We start from the raw sequence: 17466 nt of genomic DNA, 5'->3' as shown, positions 1-17466 counted from the left end.
CCATTTATAACAACATGAATGGATCTAGAGAGTATAATGTAAGTGAAACAAGTCAGCCGGAGAAAGACAAATACCATATGACTTCACTCACACGAGGAATTTAAGAAACAAAACAAACAAACAAAGACAAGAGACAAACCAAAAAACACACTCTTAACTATGGAAAACAAACAGATGGTCACCGGAGGGGAGGTGGGGGGGGGATGGGTGAAATAGGTGAGGAGATTAGGGAGCACATTCATCGCGCTGAATCACCATACTGTTCACCTGTACGTTAACTACAATGGAATTTAAAAATATTATTTAAGTAGAAAATTATACTCAAACACTCACCAGCTAAGATACAAATGCCATATTGAAAAATCGTTCACACTTTTTATATTAATTACTTTAATTAATTACTTTAAAAAAACCTACATTGTATAAAATGTATTTTAGCTATATAGTATGAGTAAGTGGAACAATGTGAGAAATTAGACGTTGCAGACACAAATAATAATAATATTCAATGGCGAGGTTTTCTTTTTCATTTAAAAATACACTATATCAATTGTCAAAAAACTTGCTGGATAGTTTAAAAAATATGTATATATATATATATCTGATTGTTAATGAATTTATCTTGATCATCTGTGAATTTATTCTTTGTGTGTATTTAAATATAAATGTTATGCTGGTAAAGCTTAAACTCAATGTTTTCTTTCTTTTTTTAATTTTTAATTTTTAATTTTTTTCATGTTTTTTTTCTTTTTTTTAATTAAGTGCCTGACTTTAAATTAAAATAAACCCTTTTTAATGTTTATTTATTTTTGAGAGACAGAGAGAAAGAGCACGAGCAGGGGAGGGACAGGGAAAAAGGGAAACACAGAATCCAAAGCAGGCTCCAGGCTCTGAGCTGACAGCTCGAAACCGATGCATGATTCACATCCTAAACTCAATGTTTTCTTAAATGAGTGCCTCATTTATCCCCAGTAGGTTTGAGGGCCTTATTTTCTACTAGTCTTCATGATTAATGGAACATGTATATATATCTCAATCTAGCTTTATCAGCATTAACAGTCGTAGGAAGAAAAGTGTTATTTTAGAAAAATGTTTTAATGTTTTTTTCTTTCTCTTTCTTTCTGTCATGATTTCTTTGTGAATATAATTTATAGTCAAATTGGTTTACATACAACACCCAGTACTCATCCCAACAAGTGCCCTCTTCAATGCCCATCACCCATTTTCCCCCACTAAGAAAAGTGTTATTAATGCATAGTTGTTCATAACAAAATCATGACAGATTCTGCACCCAGGACACGTTGTACAGGAGAACGCTTCAACCAAGATATTTAAAAGTTCATCCCTTCAAATGACTGTCCTCTTCAGAAAACACAACAAAACAAAAATAGTCTGCTTGTATGATGTTTAAAAAATGGCAGATGATGGGTCGTCTGGGTGACTCCGTCGGTTAAGTATCCAACTCTTGACTTGGGCTCAGGTCAGGATCTCATGGTTTGTGGGTTCGAGCCCCGCGTCGGGCTCTGTGTTTGAAGTAGGGAGGCTGCTTGGGCTTCTCTCTCTCTTTCTCTCTCTGCCCCTCCTCTGCTCACTCTCTCTCTCTCTCTTTCAAAAATAAACATTAAAAAAATATTTTAAACAATGGCTGATGCCAACGTGTAGGAAGACAACACTGTTCCAAGGAACATTGAGTTGGAACCCCACGCCATTGAAGCTCCTTCTCTTTCAAGATGCTCCCATATCAACGAATACTTTGCTCCTGGGAAAATTTCCCCCTTGCAGCTGAGAACCTTTTGCAAGCCTTTCTCCATCAGTGGGGTTGAGCTCAGTGTCAGCGACAAGTGTCAGGAAAATGGATACTGCCTCCTTCTCAGGCAGGAAAGGACATCCCCAGAGGATACTGGGGCTGCCCCATGGAATTTCCCCCCACTCTTCCCTGCTCCTGCTTCTTCCAGCCTCCTGAGTGGGTTTCCTGAGTCCCATACTGTCAGTTGCAATCCGTGCTCACGTACCCTTGGCCACACCTGAGAAGTTTTGTCCCCACTCTTCCCGATAAGGCTGACTCGGAAAGTGGTACCCATAACCTGGCTGAGACGGTGATGTTCTGAACACTGCCCACTACCTGCTCTGCTCACGACACTTCTGCCCCAGAGTTTCCAGGCTTGAGTTCTCCTGCCTATTGTATGTCCCAGTTTGCAGGATTAGGGGTCTACGATTGTCTCCACCCCAATTCTTTATGGCACATTCTAGTTCTCCAGACATCCCATGGTTTCGGATCTTGCTCTAGCCAGGCCCGTCACGACTGGGGCTTGGCCCTGTGACCCTGTCCTGTGGCTTTGTTCCAGCTACGAAGTTTTGCGGGTCCCCCATCCCCATGTCTCCTGTCCCCCATGATGACTGACCACCCACTGGGATTCTTCGGCATCACCTGCCAAGCGCCGCCCCCCCCCCCCTACGCCTCTCTGGTTCCCTGTTCAGCTTCCCATTTTCACCGGATCCCTAAGTATCGACTACTTCCCACCTGCCCCAAGGGGCGGCAGGGCAGAGTGGTTAAGAGCAGGCACTCTGGCATTAGACTGTCCGGGTCCCAGCCTTGCCTGTTCCTGTCAGGTGACTTTGGCAAGTCGCTTGGTCACTTGATATCTTTGTGCCTCATTCTGCCACCTTTAAAATGGTTTTAATCCTACTCACAGGATAAGAGGACTTGCAAAGTGCTTAGGAGGTGGGTTGCCATAGCAAAGCATCACAGACTGGGTGGCTTAAACAACGGACATTTATTTTCTCACACTTCTGTAGGATAGAAATCCAAAATCAAGATGTCGGTGGGTTTGGTTCCTTCTGAGGCTGTTCTCTTTGACTTGCAGATGGCCACCTTCTCCCTGTGTCTTCCCAGGGTCATCCCCTCTGTGTGTGTGACTATGTCCTAATCTCATAGAAGGACACCATCATGTTGGATTAGGTCCCTTTTAAAGACCTCATTTTATCTTGATTACCTCTATAAAGACCCCATCACCAAATACAGTCACATTCTGAGGTCCCGGGGGTTAGCCCTTCAGCATATGAATTTCCAGGAGATACAATTCAGTCCACAACACCAATTAAGTAATTTGTGCCTGGACACTGCCAAGTTCCCTAACAGCCATCCCTTCCCCGCCATCAGGCTGGGGCAGGTGGACGGGTGGACAGGCTGGGGCCGGTGGGCACTCCGGGCTAGCCTAGCTCGAGCTACAACTCCATGGGGACCTGGCATCACAAAGTATGGGCCCAGCCTTTGGTATCTTAGTCCAGTGTGCATTCGTTCAAAATTGCCAGAGGAAGATAACAGATGGAGAGAAAACAGCTCACCACAAAAAGACAGCCCTTCTTGGTAGTAGTTACAAAGTAAAGTTCCAGAGAGCCCTTAACGGTTCACTTCCTTGGGTGAATACTGGGATCCCTTCCGAGACTCTGAGTGTTTTACCAAATACTTTGACCTCCTTCAAATGAATGTTACCATCACCCTTTCAAACAGCAATCTGAAAGTTTGTAAACTTACACCAACAGACCTGACCACCCTCCGCCCTGCCGGTTACGGTGAGGGCCTGCCTTCCCTGCATATCACGAGGTCTCTGCCCCATAAAGCAGTTTCTGGAATGTGCAAGTCCTTGGTTGTTTTCGTGTATTAAGCAGCCTATAGGGGCACTCAGGTGGCTCAGTTGGTTGTCTCACTCTTAATCTTGGCTCAGGTCATGATCTCATGGTTCGTGAGTTTGAGCCCCACCTCAGGTTCTGTGCTGACAGAATGGAGCCTGCTTGGGATTCTGACCCTCCCCTGGTCACTCATGCTCTCTTTCTCTCTTTCTATAAATAAATAAATACATACATACATACCAGCCTACGTGCCTGGGTGGCTCAGTCGGTGAAGCGTCTGACTCTTGATTTTTTGGCTCAGGTCACGATCTCACCATTCATGGGATTGAGCCCCACATCGGGCTCTGTGCTGACAGCATGGAGCCTGCTTGGAATTCTCTCTCTGCCCCTTCCTGTCTCATGCTCTCTCTCTCTCTCTCAAAATACATAAATAAACTTAAAAAAAAACTTATAATTTTGATGTGTTAAGGTTTTGGAATGTAATGGATGCCCAGTTACAGGCTAAGTTTTTACCTTCTCTTTCTTTCAAAGCATTATTGTAAATGACAGTCTTATTGTAAATTCCGAGTCTCTGTCGGTCTTGTTTCCACAATAATTGTGAACAGGGTAAATATAGTTTAGTCCCCTATTTGTTGAGCATGTATTGCATTCCAGACAATGCTAACTAGTCATGCTATCTCACTGAACGCTCACGAGTGGTGTTATCTTCAGTTCACTAGAGGGAATGAGAGCTCAGAGCAACGGCAGGGCTAGTAAGTGACAGAGCCAGGATTTGAACCCGAGTCCCTCTGACTCCAGAGTCAGGTTCCTCAGTACTCCATTTTTGTTTTGTTTTGCTTTTTTTTTTTTTTAATCTCCTAAAATAACTCCTGGCTTGATCATTACTTGTCTACCAAGCGGGCCCCTCGTTTCTTCTTGCATTGTCTCGTTCCTATGTCATTTTCACCAAGGCAAGATGTGCCGTTGTGGATCCGTACTTCCAGTGTCAGAGACCAGAAAGGGCTCAGATGAAGCAAGTTACTTGATCAGAAAACAGGTAGTATTAAGAGCAGCGTCAGCTGCAAAGCACTGACGTCATCAGGGACAATGGTTTCTTTTATTCTGCCCTAAGGATTGGCTTATTCTTGAGTTGAATGAAGTCTCACTTAAAAGCGAAAAAGAAAGTATAATAAAAAATGTAAAAGCTCCAAGTCAATGATAAGAATTTTACCAAATAACTTGGAAAGAAAAGTCAGACAATGAATACTTGTACACGCACCTGGCCATGGTTAATAATAGGTTGCTTTTCTCACTGAAACACTTAAATACCCCCTACTCCAAACAATGGGTATTAGGAGTGAACTAAGTCGACCAACGTGACCTTCGTGGTTCACGAAACAATGTTTCCTTCCTCCTCAAGCCTTCTTTCTTTGCTGACCTAGCAGCAGCCCTACCCTGACCTTAATTACCATGATGGAACCCGCTTTAGCTGTGCAGGGGGAGGGTGCCTTTTCAGCATGCAGGTGCTGTATGGTTTTTAAACAGCCAGAAAGCGTGACCATTCCATAAAGTCAAGAGTATGCTTCATGGTTTCCTAGTAGCTTTAATTTTATTTTTTATTTTGAGAGAGACACAGCGCAAGTGCGGGAGAGGCAGAGAGAGAGAGAGAGGGAGAGAGAATCCCAAGCAGGCTCCGCATTGTCAGCATGGAGCCCAATGGGGGGCTCAAACTCATGAAACTGTGAGATGGTGACCTGAGCCGCAACCGAGAGTCGGATGCTTAACCGACTCAACCACCCAAGTGTCCCAAACTTTTATGTATCTTTTCTAATGTGGGATGGAGGAGCTGGAGACTTGTCTCTGAGGCTTTTGGTTTGACTCCAGGCAGAAGTACGGAGGCGTTAAGTCAGGGGCACTGACTGGGATCAAATTCAGCCCCTTAGAACTTGTCTGACTTTGGGCAAGTTCCTTCATTTGAACTAAGCTTCCTCAAATACATATGAGGAATATACATGTACAGAATAAGGGCAGTAAATCTCACAACACCGTGGTTGAGAGGATTAAAAAGTGAACTCCTTGGCTTGGTGCCTGGCAGATGTAAACACTCAACAAATAACGGCTTTCCTCCCTCCCTCCCTTGGGTTCTGGTTCACGGGGTCTTCGGAGGGTTCTTTCAGGAGTTAGCAGCTTCTGGAGAACCCTGAAAGAAAAGTGCTTGGTGTCGAGAAACAACATGCATTTATGTAGATAATGCTTATGGAGTGCCTCTCATGTGTCAGCGGATATGGTAGGTGCTGGGGCTTCCTGTGAATAAATGCCCTGCCCTCATGGAGTTTACAGTGTAGCTGGGGAAGCAGGTGGGCAGAGTGATCACATATACAAATGTAAAAAAAAAAAAAAAAAAAAGCACCGTATGGAGAGCTCCACGGTGCAGTAAGAACCTATAAACACCGTTGACTTGGTCTGAGGGGTCAGGAAAGCTTGAACCCTCACTGATGTTCAAGCTGAGATCTAAAAAGTAAGTAGACCTGGCAAAGGGAGGAGTGAAGGGTGTACGAGGCAGAGTTAGCAGCAGGTGCAAAGGCCCTGTGGCAGCAGGGATCAGGGTTGGTGAGGTAGGCTTGAATAATGGCCAGTGTGGATGAGCACAGGGTTTGGAGGGGGAGTGAGGTGTGAAAGCCACTCTGGGGAGTTAGTGGAGGCCAGGGCAGGCTGGGCTGATAGAGGCCACTCCTTCAAATGCGAATTTGAAGGTAAGTGGTTAGAGTAACATCGGTGTGTGGTTAATTACCATACACGGGCTTAAAAATTTTAAAAGTTAGTACTAGTGACTTACAGCTAAAACAGAATCAGGTGTAAGGGTTTTATCAGAACCCGGATGGGATGTTGGGTTCTGACGCGTGGGGGTTGACACTGGCTCATCCACACTTATCTCCAGAAACACTGAACCTGGGCACACGCCTAGTTTATGGCCCACTACTGGCTGTGCAACCCGGGGAGGGCCGAGCGGCATGGCCCCCAGGGGCCGAAGCTCCCGGGCCAGGGTAGGGAGCCTCGTTCTGGTCCTCCATAAAAGATACCCGTGATCTGGCATCTACCCAGCATCCTGAGGAGCTGAAGGAAATGGGAGTGTGAATAAATAGTCTGAGCTATCTCCACGGTCCCTATTCTTTCCAGGTCAAAATGTTAGTTATTGCCATTATTATCATTTTCATCTTGAATTTGAAGAGTCACCAGAACAAAATTCCTTCGACCTTGGTCTGTGCCCCTCCCGTGGCTTCCTCTGAAGGAGGCTGCTGACAATTCCTGGACTCAGCATTGTGTTCTGTGGGGGCTGGAGTTCCGAATCAACAGGAAGATGTCTTGACTCGTGTAGCGGGAGTCCCAGCGCGAAGCTAGTCTGTGATCACCCCGGGAGTCAACATTCACTCTATGCAAGGACACTGGCCACGTGGTAGCTGGGAGCAAAGGAGACAGCGCTGGGGGACCCTCAGAAGCAATCAGAGGCTGGGAAGGGGACCTTGAAGCGGGAGCCCAGTTGAAAAGTCTTACTGCCAAGGAACCGTCTGCATTCTGCTGAAAGCCGGTTCTCTGGCCAGATAGCTGCGGATTAGATGTATTTCAAATTTCAAAATGTTGTCAAATACACTTGTAAATGCTCCATTAATGATGTTCTACCTAAAGAGGAGTAAAAAGTTGAGCGAAGTGTCAAAAAATGAAACAAAAGAACCCAGTAGGATTGATTGCTAGCCACAAAAACTAAGTTTTTATTGAAGTGTAACATACGTACAGAAAAGCACACAATCAGAAGGGTACAGCTCGAAGAATTTTCATACGCCGGACACACCCAGGTCACCAGCAACCAGATCAAGGAACAGAACATCCCAAGAAGCTCCCCTTGTGCTCCTTCTGGTTCCCATCCCCCAAAGAGTAATTAATAGTCCCCTACTTGCAACAGCATAGATCAGCTTGCTGGGTTTTGCCCTTGACATACGGGGTTTTTAGATCATAGGATAGGTACATCCAACCCAGGCTATTTCATGGAGGAATAAGAAATTTAGTGGATGGAGCTTGGAGGCTAGAAAGGAGCTAGAAAGGGGACCTAGAAGGATGTGGGGGAGGGGCGCGAGACAGCTTGTGGGACCAAGCAATGGAGCAGGACTATGGTCTACTCAGGACTCTGCCATCCCTGGACACTGTTAGCAGTGGGCACAGAATCCCTGCCCGTCTTAGATGCCTCCCTGCTGGACCACCGCAGATCCCATAAAACGAATCTCAGCATCTTTTCACTGCTGTGCCATTTGCTCTGAGCTTATAGGTCCAGGCAAAGGAGTCCTAGCAGTTCGCGTCAGGTCACTGGCCCCTCCCTGGCCAGTCTGGTGTTGGAAAGGGGGTGCCCCTGAGAGACAGGGAAGACGTCCCCCCTCCAGCATCCACAGTGAACGGGAGTTCTACTGCGCCCCACTAAGTTTATATGTAGGGGGTGATCTCCCCCTATAGGAAAGGAGGTCAGACGCTGGCCGGACTGCGATCACAAAGTGACAACTGTCCACTGTAGAGGCACCCCCTTTTGTTCACTCCCCAGTGACTGCTAGTGGGGCGAAGGGCTCATTCACATGTTTGTGTATCTCATAGCCCACGTGCATGACCTTGCCTTTAGGAAGATGGCACTGAGTTCAGGGACACTTTAGACGGGACAAGGGACAAACCACCCACACTGCCGCAAGTTTGGGAGGAAAAGGTGTGAGTACAAAGGCAAAAAAGCATCTCGCGGAGGAAGGTAAGGAAGAGAGGAGGAAAAGGACAAAGAGGGGGAGAAAGGAGAGACAGTGAAAGTTAAAAACAAAGGAGAGAAAGTTCAGAGGAAGCCTAGAAGCACAGTCTCTTCCTGACCCGATTTAGCCAGCCTCCGTGCTGCCCCACTTTCTCGGTTTCTCTGAGGCGCTTTTATGAATTGTGCTTTGCTTTATCAGGTTAATGATGTTGACATGGACCACGGAATAAAGAGATCCTGGTCGTAAACCGAGACACAGAAGGGTTTGAAGTCTTATCACACACGGCATACAACTCCGCACAGCCTGAGCACACAGCTTCTGACCTCACTAGTTGTGTGAGCGAGCTTTAGTGAAATAAAGAGCAGCTGTCAGCAAGAGAAGCGAAGAATAAAAATGTACTACAGCCATTTGCAAGGTGGCAAGTTATTCACTGATCTGAAATTATATTTGGCTTTTTGTGGGCAATTTGACGGTATTCCTCCGGCCGAACCGGGGCCTCGTTGAAGTCCTGCTTTCCTGCCACTATTACATTGCGGCATTTAGCAATTTATTTAAATGATACAGCAGAGCGTCCATCCGTGGAGCACCTCTCCGTGCCCTCCCAGATAGGCAGGAGGAGCAATGACCGTTATCCCCGATTAGCAGGTTAGAACCTTCCGGGCACACAGCGGCTTGCCCCGCATCACACAGCCAGCTGCTGTCAGCCCCAGGGAGTGAGGCAGTTTCTACACAAGAGGAACCTCACAAACTTGGACAAGGAGCTCTCTATCCCCATGGTTTATTCTCCTCTGTCATTTTTGTTTCGGGCGGGGTCTGCAAGTTTGACTCGGAAAAACCAAGAGCCGTCCGGCCTGCCGCTGCAGCATCCGCATATCTATCATCGTCCGTAAGCTACGTGCACCCACATGCCTCCTCCCGGCAAAGATGGGGGGACAGGCGTTGCTGCAGAGTGGGCCCGGCGAAGGTGCCGCACAGCCCGTGGTACAGGCGCTCTGCAGGCAGCGTGGCTGGGGGGTTCAGGGAGCCCCGGGGCCAGGCTCAAGCCCCGGTGTTCCTGCTTACTAACGATCGCCTTGGGGAAAGCACAGAATCTGTCCGTGCCTCCGTCTTCCTCTCTGTAAAACAGACATGCCCTCGTGGCCTTTTACGGATTGCCGGAGGACGGAATAAGTGAATGCGTGTCAACGCTCAGATCAGCGGACAGCGGGTTAGTGAGCTGCTGTCCCTGCAGATCACTGTGCTGGGCCACCCTGGTGAAACCCCGCGGGGCCCCGTGCAGCCCACGTGAGAATGACTGAGGAGGAGCCAGAAAAGGGGAGCAGGAAGCGGTGGCCCATGGAGAGGGGAGCCGGTGCCCCTGGCTGGCCCAGCTGGGGCACATTGACAGTTGAGCTGGCTGCAATATTCACCCGGTGTCGACATTCGTAGGAGGCCCACCTCCCAAGTGGCCCGTGATAATCAGGGGGAAATGGGGACCTGCGTCCCCATCGGGGTTCGGGCCACACGGTCCCAGTGAGACACATATTAGGGAAACCCTTTGACGCTGTGGGTCATTTCCTTCCTAACAGGAGGACGGAAAAGCAGGGAACATAGAGCCGGTGGATGAAAAGAGAGGAACATTTACCCATGTGTTCTAGTTGGTCAAACTGCTCTCATTCGATAGTGAACTATTTGTGAAGGGGGGATTGCCAAGTACGGTTTTTCTTTTCAATAAATTATCTTATTCAATAAATACGGTAGTATTGAATGTACAATGTATTAGCTCGATGTATTTAAATACGGGAGTGGCTGTTTAGAAAGAAATGCAACCCTTAAACCCATACTTATTTGTTATTTGTTACAAAAACGTCGATTTTCTTTGCCGATGACGCAAATAACACGAGAAGGGCAAGAAGTAGTGAAATTGAACGCAGAGAAGAAAACCGATGAAGAGAGGCCGGGGACGGGAGTGACTGGAACCCCTAAAGCTAAGAACATGCGGGCTCTACCGGGGAGTTTCCCGATGCACAGGGAGACGCTTCATAACGAACGGAGTCAGAGAATGGTACAAAAGAACTTCTTCTCTCGGAAGGGGTTTTCTGACGCAGGCACCGGTATGATGAGAGGGTCTTCGCGTACGTGGGCTTCGCAGTAGGCCAGGAGGTCCGCAGCTGCCTGGGAGACCTGCGGGGGACACAGCACAGGTGTCGGTTAGGGGCCAGCTCCCGTGGGTCCGGTGCAGAGGCGGCCGGGTGGACCAGCGCAAGGACAGGCCACTCCCGACCCGGAGAGACGGGGTCTGTGCAAACCCAGAGGAGACCGGGTTTCAAATGTGCCTTTGGGGAAAGAGATGTGGCCCAGGGATGGCGGACCGACCTCCAGAGAGGAAGGAGAAGCCAGCAGGGAAGGCCCAGACATCCCTGTTCTGTTCTCCACTGCGTGATGAGTGGAGTCCCCAGGCCGCTAGCTTCTCATTACTCTGCTAATCCATTTCTAGGCGGGTAAAGCCGAGTGCTGGCCCTGGGCAGGCCAGTGGGATCGTATTCAGTATTATGATTGTGAATTGTTTGATTGCAATTCCCCTCTCATGACCACATAGTGAGTCACTTCATACTCCTCAACAGAACACATGTTATTAGCATATTTTGTATCACACACATAAGTTATGTACTCTAAGTGCACTTTTCTTATTTATTTATTTTTGAGAGAGAGAGAGAGAGGGAGGGAGAGCACGAGTGGGGGAGGGGTAGGTAGAGAGAGAGACAGAGAGACAGAGAGCAAGAGCATCCCAAGCAGGCCCCATGCATTCAGTGCAGAGCCAGACATGAGGCTCGAACTTATGAACCGTGAGATCACGATCTGAGCCAAAATCAAGATGCAGGATGCTTAACTGACTGAGCCACCCAGGTGCTCCTCTAAGCACCCATTTTATTTTATTTTATTATCTTTTTATATATAATTTATTGTCAAGTTGGTTTCCATACAACACCCAGTGCTCATCCCCGCAGGTGCCCTCCTCAATGCCCATCACCCACTTTCCCCTCTCCCCCACCCCCCATCAACCCTCAGTTTGTTCTCAGTATTTAAGAGTCTCTTATGGTTTGCCTCCTTCCCTCTCTGTAACTTTTTTTCCCCCCCCCCCCCCCCCCCCCGGTCTTCTGTTAAGTTTCTCAAGATCCACATATGAGTGAAAACATATAATATCTTTCTCTGCCTGACTTATTTCACTTACTGTAATACCCTCCAGTTCCATCCACGTTGCTGCAAATGGCCAGATTTCATTCTTTCTCATTGCCAAGTAGTATTCCATTGTGTATATAAACCACATCTTCTTTATCCGTTCGTCAGTTGATGGACACTTAGGCTCTTTCCATCACTTGGCTATTGTTGAAAGTGCTGCTATAAACATTGGGGTACAAATGCCCCTATGCGTCAGCACTCCTGTGTCCCTTGGGTAAATTCCTAGCAGTTCTCAGCACACATTTTAACTCACAGCGGCCACTCCCCTGTGCAGGGAGTTGCTGTTGACCAGAATGCTCCCTCTCCTCCGTTCCTTCCACTCTTACCTGAAGCCCTGCTGACACGAGGCAGTTGCGCACTGAACTATCCCCCTCGTTCAAGCCCAGGGGTTTTCGAGGACGAGACAAGTGGGAGGCGACAGAGGGCTGAGATACACTGGCTGACAGGAAGATGAAGTTCCCAGCTCATTTCACCCAAGGTCTGGGTCACGTGCTGGGCAGATGAACGGCCTGTGCATTAATGCCTCCTGCCAATTACGTGGTTCCGCCCGCAAGTGCTTATTATGGGCTACAGGCGGGGTAAGTATACAGCAGGCAGATGAGGTCCTTTCCGTACATTCAAGGTCTTAATCTTCTGTAGAATGTTAAAAACATTCCACAAATGAGTGAAAAAATGTTTTAGAGCCTCCAGTGTATACAAGCCACATACACTCCCTACAGATTTTTAAAACTGACCTAGCTTCCAAATTTTTCCAGAAATTCTTCTTCTTTTTAAGAAACCGTTTATCTATGTTGAGAGAGACAGCGCGAGCAGGGGAGGGGCAGAGAGAGAGGGAGACGATCCCAAGCAGGCTCCACGATGTCAGCACAGAGCCCAGCGCGGGGCTTGAACTCATGGAACGTGAGATCATGACCTGAGCTGAGATCAAGAGTAAGATGCTTAACCGACAGAACCAACCTGGTGTCCCTTAAGTAACATTCTTAAAGCCACTTCACAGGTGAGAAAACTGAGGCACAAGAGTTAAAAAACTTGCCCAAGGTCCCTTGGAGAGAAAGCCATAATTTTTTAAAATATTTATTCATTTTTTGAGAGAGACACACACACAGATCATGAGCGGGGGAGGGGCAGAGAGCGAGGAAGACACAGAATTGGAAGCAGGCTCCAGGCTCTGACGCAGGGCTTGAACTCCCAAACCTTGAGATCACGACCTGAGCCGAAGTCGGACACTTAACTGACTGACTGAGCCAGCCAGGTGCCCCGAGAAAGCCAGAATTTGAAGCTAAGCTGTCTGGCCACAGAATTTTTATGCCACAGTAGCCCCCTGATTGATAATCAAACTGTAACTGCCAAGTGGACTGGAATGTTCCACTGGACCAGCACACTCTCCTTGGAGACCAGCTACCTGGGAACCCACATGACCAAATAATTTATTTGCTTTGCTTCAGCATCTTCTCTATGAAACCTTGCCCCAGCTCCTGTGGGTTGAGCACTCCTACTCACTTTGGTTTGTGCTGCCTCATTTGAATCGATGTATGTCCAAACAAACGCTTGAAAACCTTGACCGTGCCTCCATTTACCTTTTAACGACACGATCCAGCTGGCCTGAAGCTAGCCTGCTAAATTATAATCACAGCTTCCTTCCCCTGGATCATACTTGCTCAGGTGTTTGTCAACATCCTTCCTGGGCAAATGGGAATAGTTGAATTTCCAGAAAGCGACCGCAAGGGGGCGCCTCGCTGGGGGCTGCTGCAGAGTTAAGCAGTCTATCTGTCCAAGGCATTGGGGGAAGGGGCCCCACACATGTAACTTTGGAGGTACCAGCTTCCAGTTATAAACTAGTCACAGGGATGAAAAGTACAGCACAGAGAATACAAATAATATTTTAATAACACTGTATGGTGACAGATGATAATAACACTTATTGTGGTATTTTGTAATGGATAGAATTGTCGAATCCGTTCCATACCTGAAACTGACCTAACATTGTACGTCAGCTATAGTTCAGTTAAAAACATGAGGCTTTGTAGGACAGCTGGGTGAGGGAGAGATGGGGCTGGGCCGTGTTCCCGTCTCCTATCATTTTATCTGCTGCCACACAGCTCCTTGTCTACACCACCCTGACAACTAAGTTGTTTATGTCTGGCCTTTGCTAGTTTTAAGCAGATCTAATCTAGGCATTTTTCTATCACCTCTAAAGGTGATATTGCACTTATTCCACAATGTTCCTTTCAGGAAAACAGGCTGTTCTTCGATTGCCTCCTTTTGCTGCTGTTGTTTTAGGATCACAAATGCACTTGCTGAGTTATAACTACACTCCTCCGGACGGCAGAGTCCTCTCTGGGCATCTGTACAACAGGAATGAATATGGAAGGTAGCCTGTATTGGAGCTAAGTAGTAAGCGCCCACTTTCAGACCAGATGTGTGGATCTGGGTCGGTTCCATGTAATATTAATATCCTAGAAGCCCTCGTGTTGTTGAAACAACACTCTAAGAGAATGTTACAAGGGAAGAATCAAGGGAGGTTTCTACCTCAGCCGTCAGCCCTCGTATTTCACACAGTGTCCAATGTTCCTTTATTCCTGTATAAACAAAGTATTTGGATAACCCTTGAGTTTGTTATGGGATCTCTGGAAAGATAAACATACGTAACGAGCATCTTAATGAGCCTTACACGTGAAAGGTGACACACAGCTTAATATCTAGGCATTAATTAACCCCAACCTGCTCATTAGGTTGAGCGGGAGGGTTTTCTTAATCAGTCCTAGGTTGATTTTTATAGCTGAAAGTTTCCTTCAACGCATATCAAGTCTGGGCTGCAGCCATTGCCAAACTGCATAAAACATCTGCCATCTTTGAAACAAAAAAACCAAATGATCTGCTTTCAAAGAGAAAATTTTATTTGGGTTGGAAATTGAAAACTCCCTTGCTGTTTATGCTTTCTCGTCAAGCCTCACGTTGGCTTTACCTAAAGTCCTCTATTATGAAATGCCCAGAGCATCTCTGCCTCCTTCGTACCGAACTGCTATAAGACAACAGATGTTGAAAAGAATCGGCAGCCTGGGAACAACTGTGGAATTTTACCATTGCATTTCAGAGTAAAAGAGGTGATTAAAACAGCCCAAGTTAGCACATAATCCTGTTAGTTGCACTATAATTACAAGCTTCAATGATGGGAGAAAATGTTGCAATTACTATAGTCAAATTCTTCGACAAGACAGATGACATAATTACTATTCTGCCTGTGACACCCACTGCATTTATCCTTTGCATCCAGAGCGGAGCCCTCACACCTAGTTCTCAGCAGTCCTGGTCTATTTAACAATACTACTTGGAATCAATTTCAAGCCTCTTTGACTGGCTCTGCCTGTTCCTCCCTCCACCCCGAGGAAACAAAGCAGGATTAATTGTCGAGGGCACAGCCAGGTTGCAGCCCCCATGGAGCAACAGTATCTTTGACAAGGTCAAACTTGGTGCACACGCCCAACAGAAGAAATCATGTGCCTGTTTTCCCTAGTGGAACCCTTGGGACATTCTATACCTCACCTCTAAAGTCTGAACAGACACCGCAGGGTGAATCCTTGTGAATCTCGTCTTTCTTCTAATGTTGGGAAGTATTTGAGATCAACACACCGGTTCCCAAGCACACACTCAAGAAATTTCCATATTATGATGCTGTGAATGGAATGCCTGTGTCCTCCCCCACCCCAGTCCAAACGTGGAAGCCTCAATCTCAATGTAATTGTATTTAGAGGTGAGGCCTCTGGGAGGTAATTAGGTCATGAGGGTTGAACCCTTGTGAAGGGGATTAGCACCCTTATAAGAAGAGACATGAGAGAGATCTCTCTCCACCTGCCATGTAAAGTCACAGCATGGAGGTGGCCATCTATAAACCAGGGAGAGAACTCCCACCAGACCCTGACCATGCAGGCAGCCTGATCTCGGACTTCCCAGCTTGCAGAGCAGTGAGAAATGAATTTCTTTGTCTAAGCCACTGGGTCTATGGTGCTTTGTTATAGCAGCATGAGCTGACTAAGGTATTTGGCTTCCAGTGGCTTGTGTTGATCCATTTCATTATAGGCAATACTATCGCTGGGTCCTAGGCCACAGATATAGCAGCTAGTTGGGGATGGGTAAGGTTATTCCTGGAGGATACCAGAGGGAGTAGAAGATGTATGTGTGAACACATGAATAATATAACAGAGAGGCCCTCTCTGAATTCTGAAGTCCAATGTTCATAATATTGGATTAGCTGCTGTTTACTATTATCAGCATAAAGCTGTTTTTTTTTCCTCCACATGAAAAGTTGACTGTACATTGAGAGGTAAATCCAAGATGCTTGAACGAGAGTTTTATTTTATTTTTAAAAATCTTTAATGTTTATTCAGTTTTGAGAGGGAGAGAGAGAGAGACAGAGCATGAGCAGGGGAAGGGCAGAGAGAAAGGGAGACACAGAACCCGAAGAAGGCTCCAGGCTCTAGGCTCTGAGCTGTCAGCACAGAGCCGGATGCGGGGCTGGAACTCCCGAGCCGTGAGATCATGACCTGAGCCAAAGTTAGACGCCTAACTGACTGAGCCACCCGGGCGCCCCTTGAAAGAGGTTGGTACACGTCCTATATGACTCCGATTACCTCTCAGTTTTGACATATCCCGATTTTCCAGAAAGGAAACCATAATTCAACCATTTTGTGAGTTCACCACAAGAGGAATTTATTTGGTGATGGGAACCAGTGAGTCACTGAAGAGGTTTCTGTGACTTACTCAGAGGTGAAAGACGAATGTAACAAGTAGATTCTAGGCTCTAGGGATTCTAGAAAGCCAGAGGCATCTCTTCTAGAAAAAGGACTGGGTTGTGAGTCAAGAAACGACCTCTCTGACGGAGCTGCGCTCCGCACTAATGAGCTGTGTCATTCTGGGCAAGACAAAGACCCTGGCACTCAGTTTTCACTCCTGTAAATGGGGATAGCATTACCTGCTGGCTTGTGACTCAGTGACAGAATGGATGCTGTTACACGCACAGTGGGCTCTTACTTCATTGGTCATCTGGCTACTTTCTGGGAGGGCACTGAGAAGCAGACATGAGGAGGTTTCTCCGAAATTGTTGGGGCAATTTGATACCCACAGTGCCCCGACCCTGAATCCTCTCCAACAGGAGGCGTCTTTTGTCTTTTTCAAAAGACACCTTTTGCCTTCTTGTTCTACTATTTAATGTTCTTCTCTTTGTTTTAAGTCAAAGATTTTCCTCCCTTGATCTGATGGCTGTTCTAGAGCTGCTCATTCACAACCCCCTCTCTTTGAATTGATTTCTAAATCTGATGGTAGAAAGTTACCGTGTAAGGCGGTCCGGGGGAGATCCGTGGACGTGTCTGGGAGAGGAGGAGACAGCAAAGGAAAGGCTCACAGCTGAATTGTTAAACTAGCAGAAAGTGGGGCAGCGGAGGGCCACCGCCAGGCTTCAGACGAGGCACACGGGAAAGGCAAAATTGGTAAGCACTGCCTTGACTTCTGGCTGGGTCACAGGGCATCATTTATATTTATTTTCTTTTAGAAATGTCATTCTTTCAAACTTCACATCATTTATCATCTTAATCATATCCCTTCCCTGGACTTTCTCTGGACCCTGTGAATCAGCTGTCAGTGACCTATCAGAACACGATGGGCTCCCCGATTTTGCTCTTTTTCCATTTTCCACAGGGAACACTGTGATATTTGAGCCCCGCTCATCTTCTGTTTTAACAATGACTGGCTTTCGCTTTAGAATTTTCTCTTTTTGCTGTGGATAACTCAGCTGTATGTGTTTTATCTTGGGGGAAAAAATGGAACCATAAAGAACACATTTTGTTCTTTTAAAAGAACTCACAAGCCA

At 46.8% G+C, this 17466-nt stretch overlaps 1 protein-coding gene across 1 annotated transcript in view; it reads right to left on the bottom strand.

The window, feature by feature from the left end:
- Positions 1 to 9386: 9386 nt before the first annotated feature.
- Positions 9387 to 17466, bottom strand: part of GNG4 (G protein subunit gamma 4) — a 28328-nt gene continuing 20248 nt past the window's right edge. The window contains exon 3 of the mRNA XM_049644966.1: positions 9387 to 10547. Coding sequence (XP_049500923.1) covers positions 10419 to 10547 — 129 coding nt within the window. The 3' untranslated portion in view covers positions 9387 to 10418. The remainder of the gene's footprint in view (positions 10548 to 17466) is intronic.

This window comes from Panthera uncia, chromosome D2 (assembly GCF_023721935.1).
Source record: "Panthera uncia isolate 11264 chromosome D2, Puncia_PCG_1.0, whole genome shotgun sequence".
Taxonomy (NCBI): domain Eukaryota; kingdom Metazoa; phylum Chordata; class Mammalia; order Carnivora; family Felidae; genus Panthera; species Panthera uncia.
The sequence above is the reverse complement of the archived record's forward strand: the minus strand, read 5'-3'. Positions and strand labels throughout refer to the sequence as shown.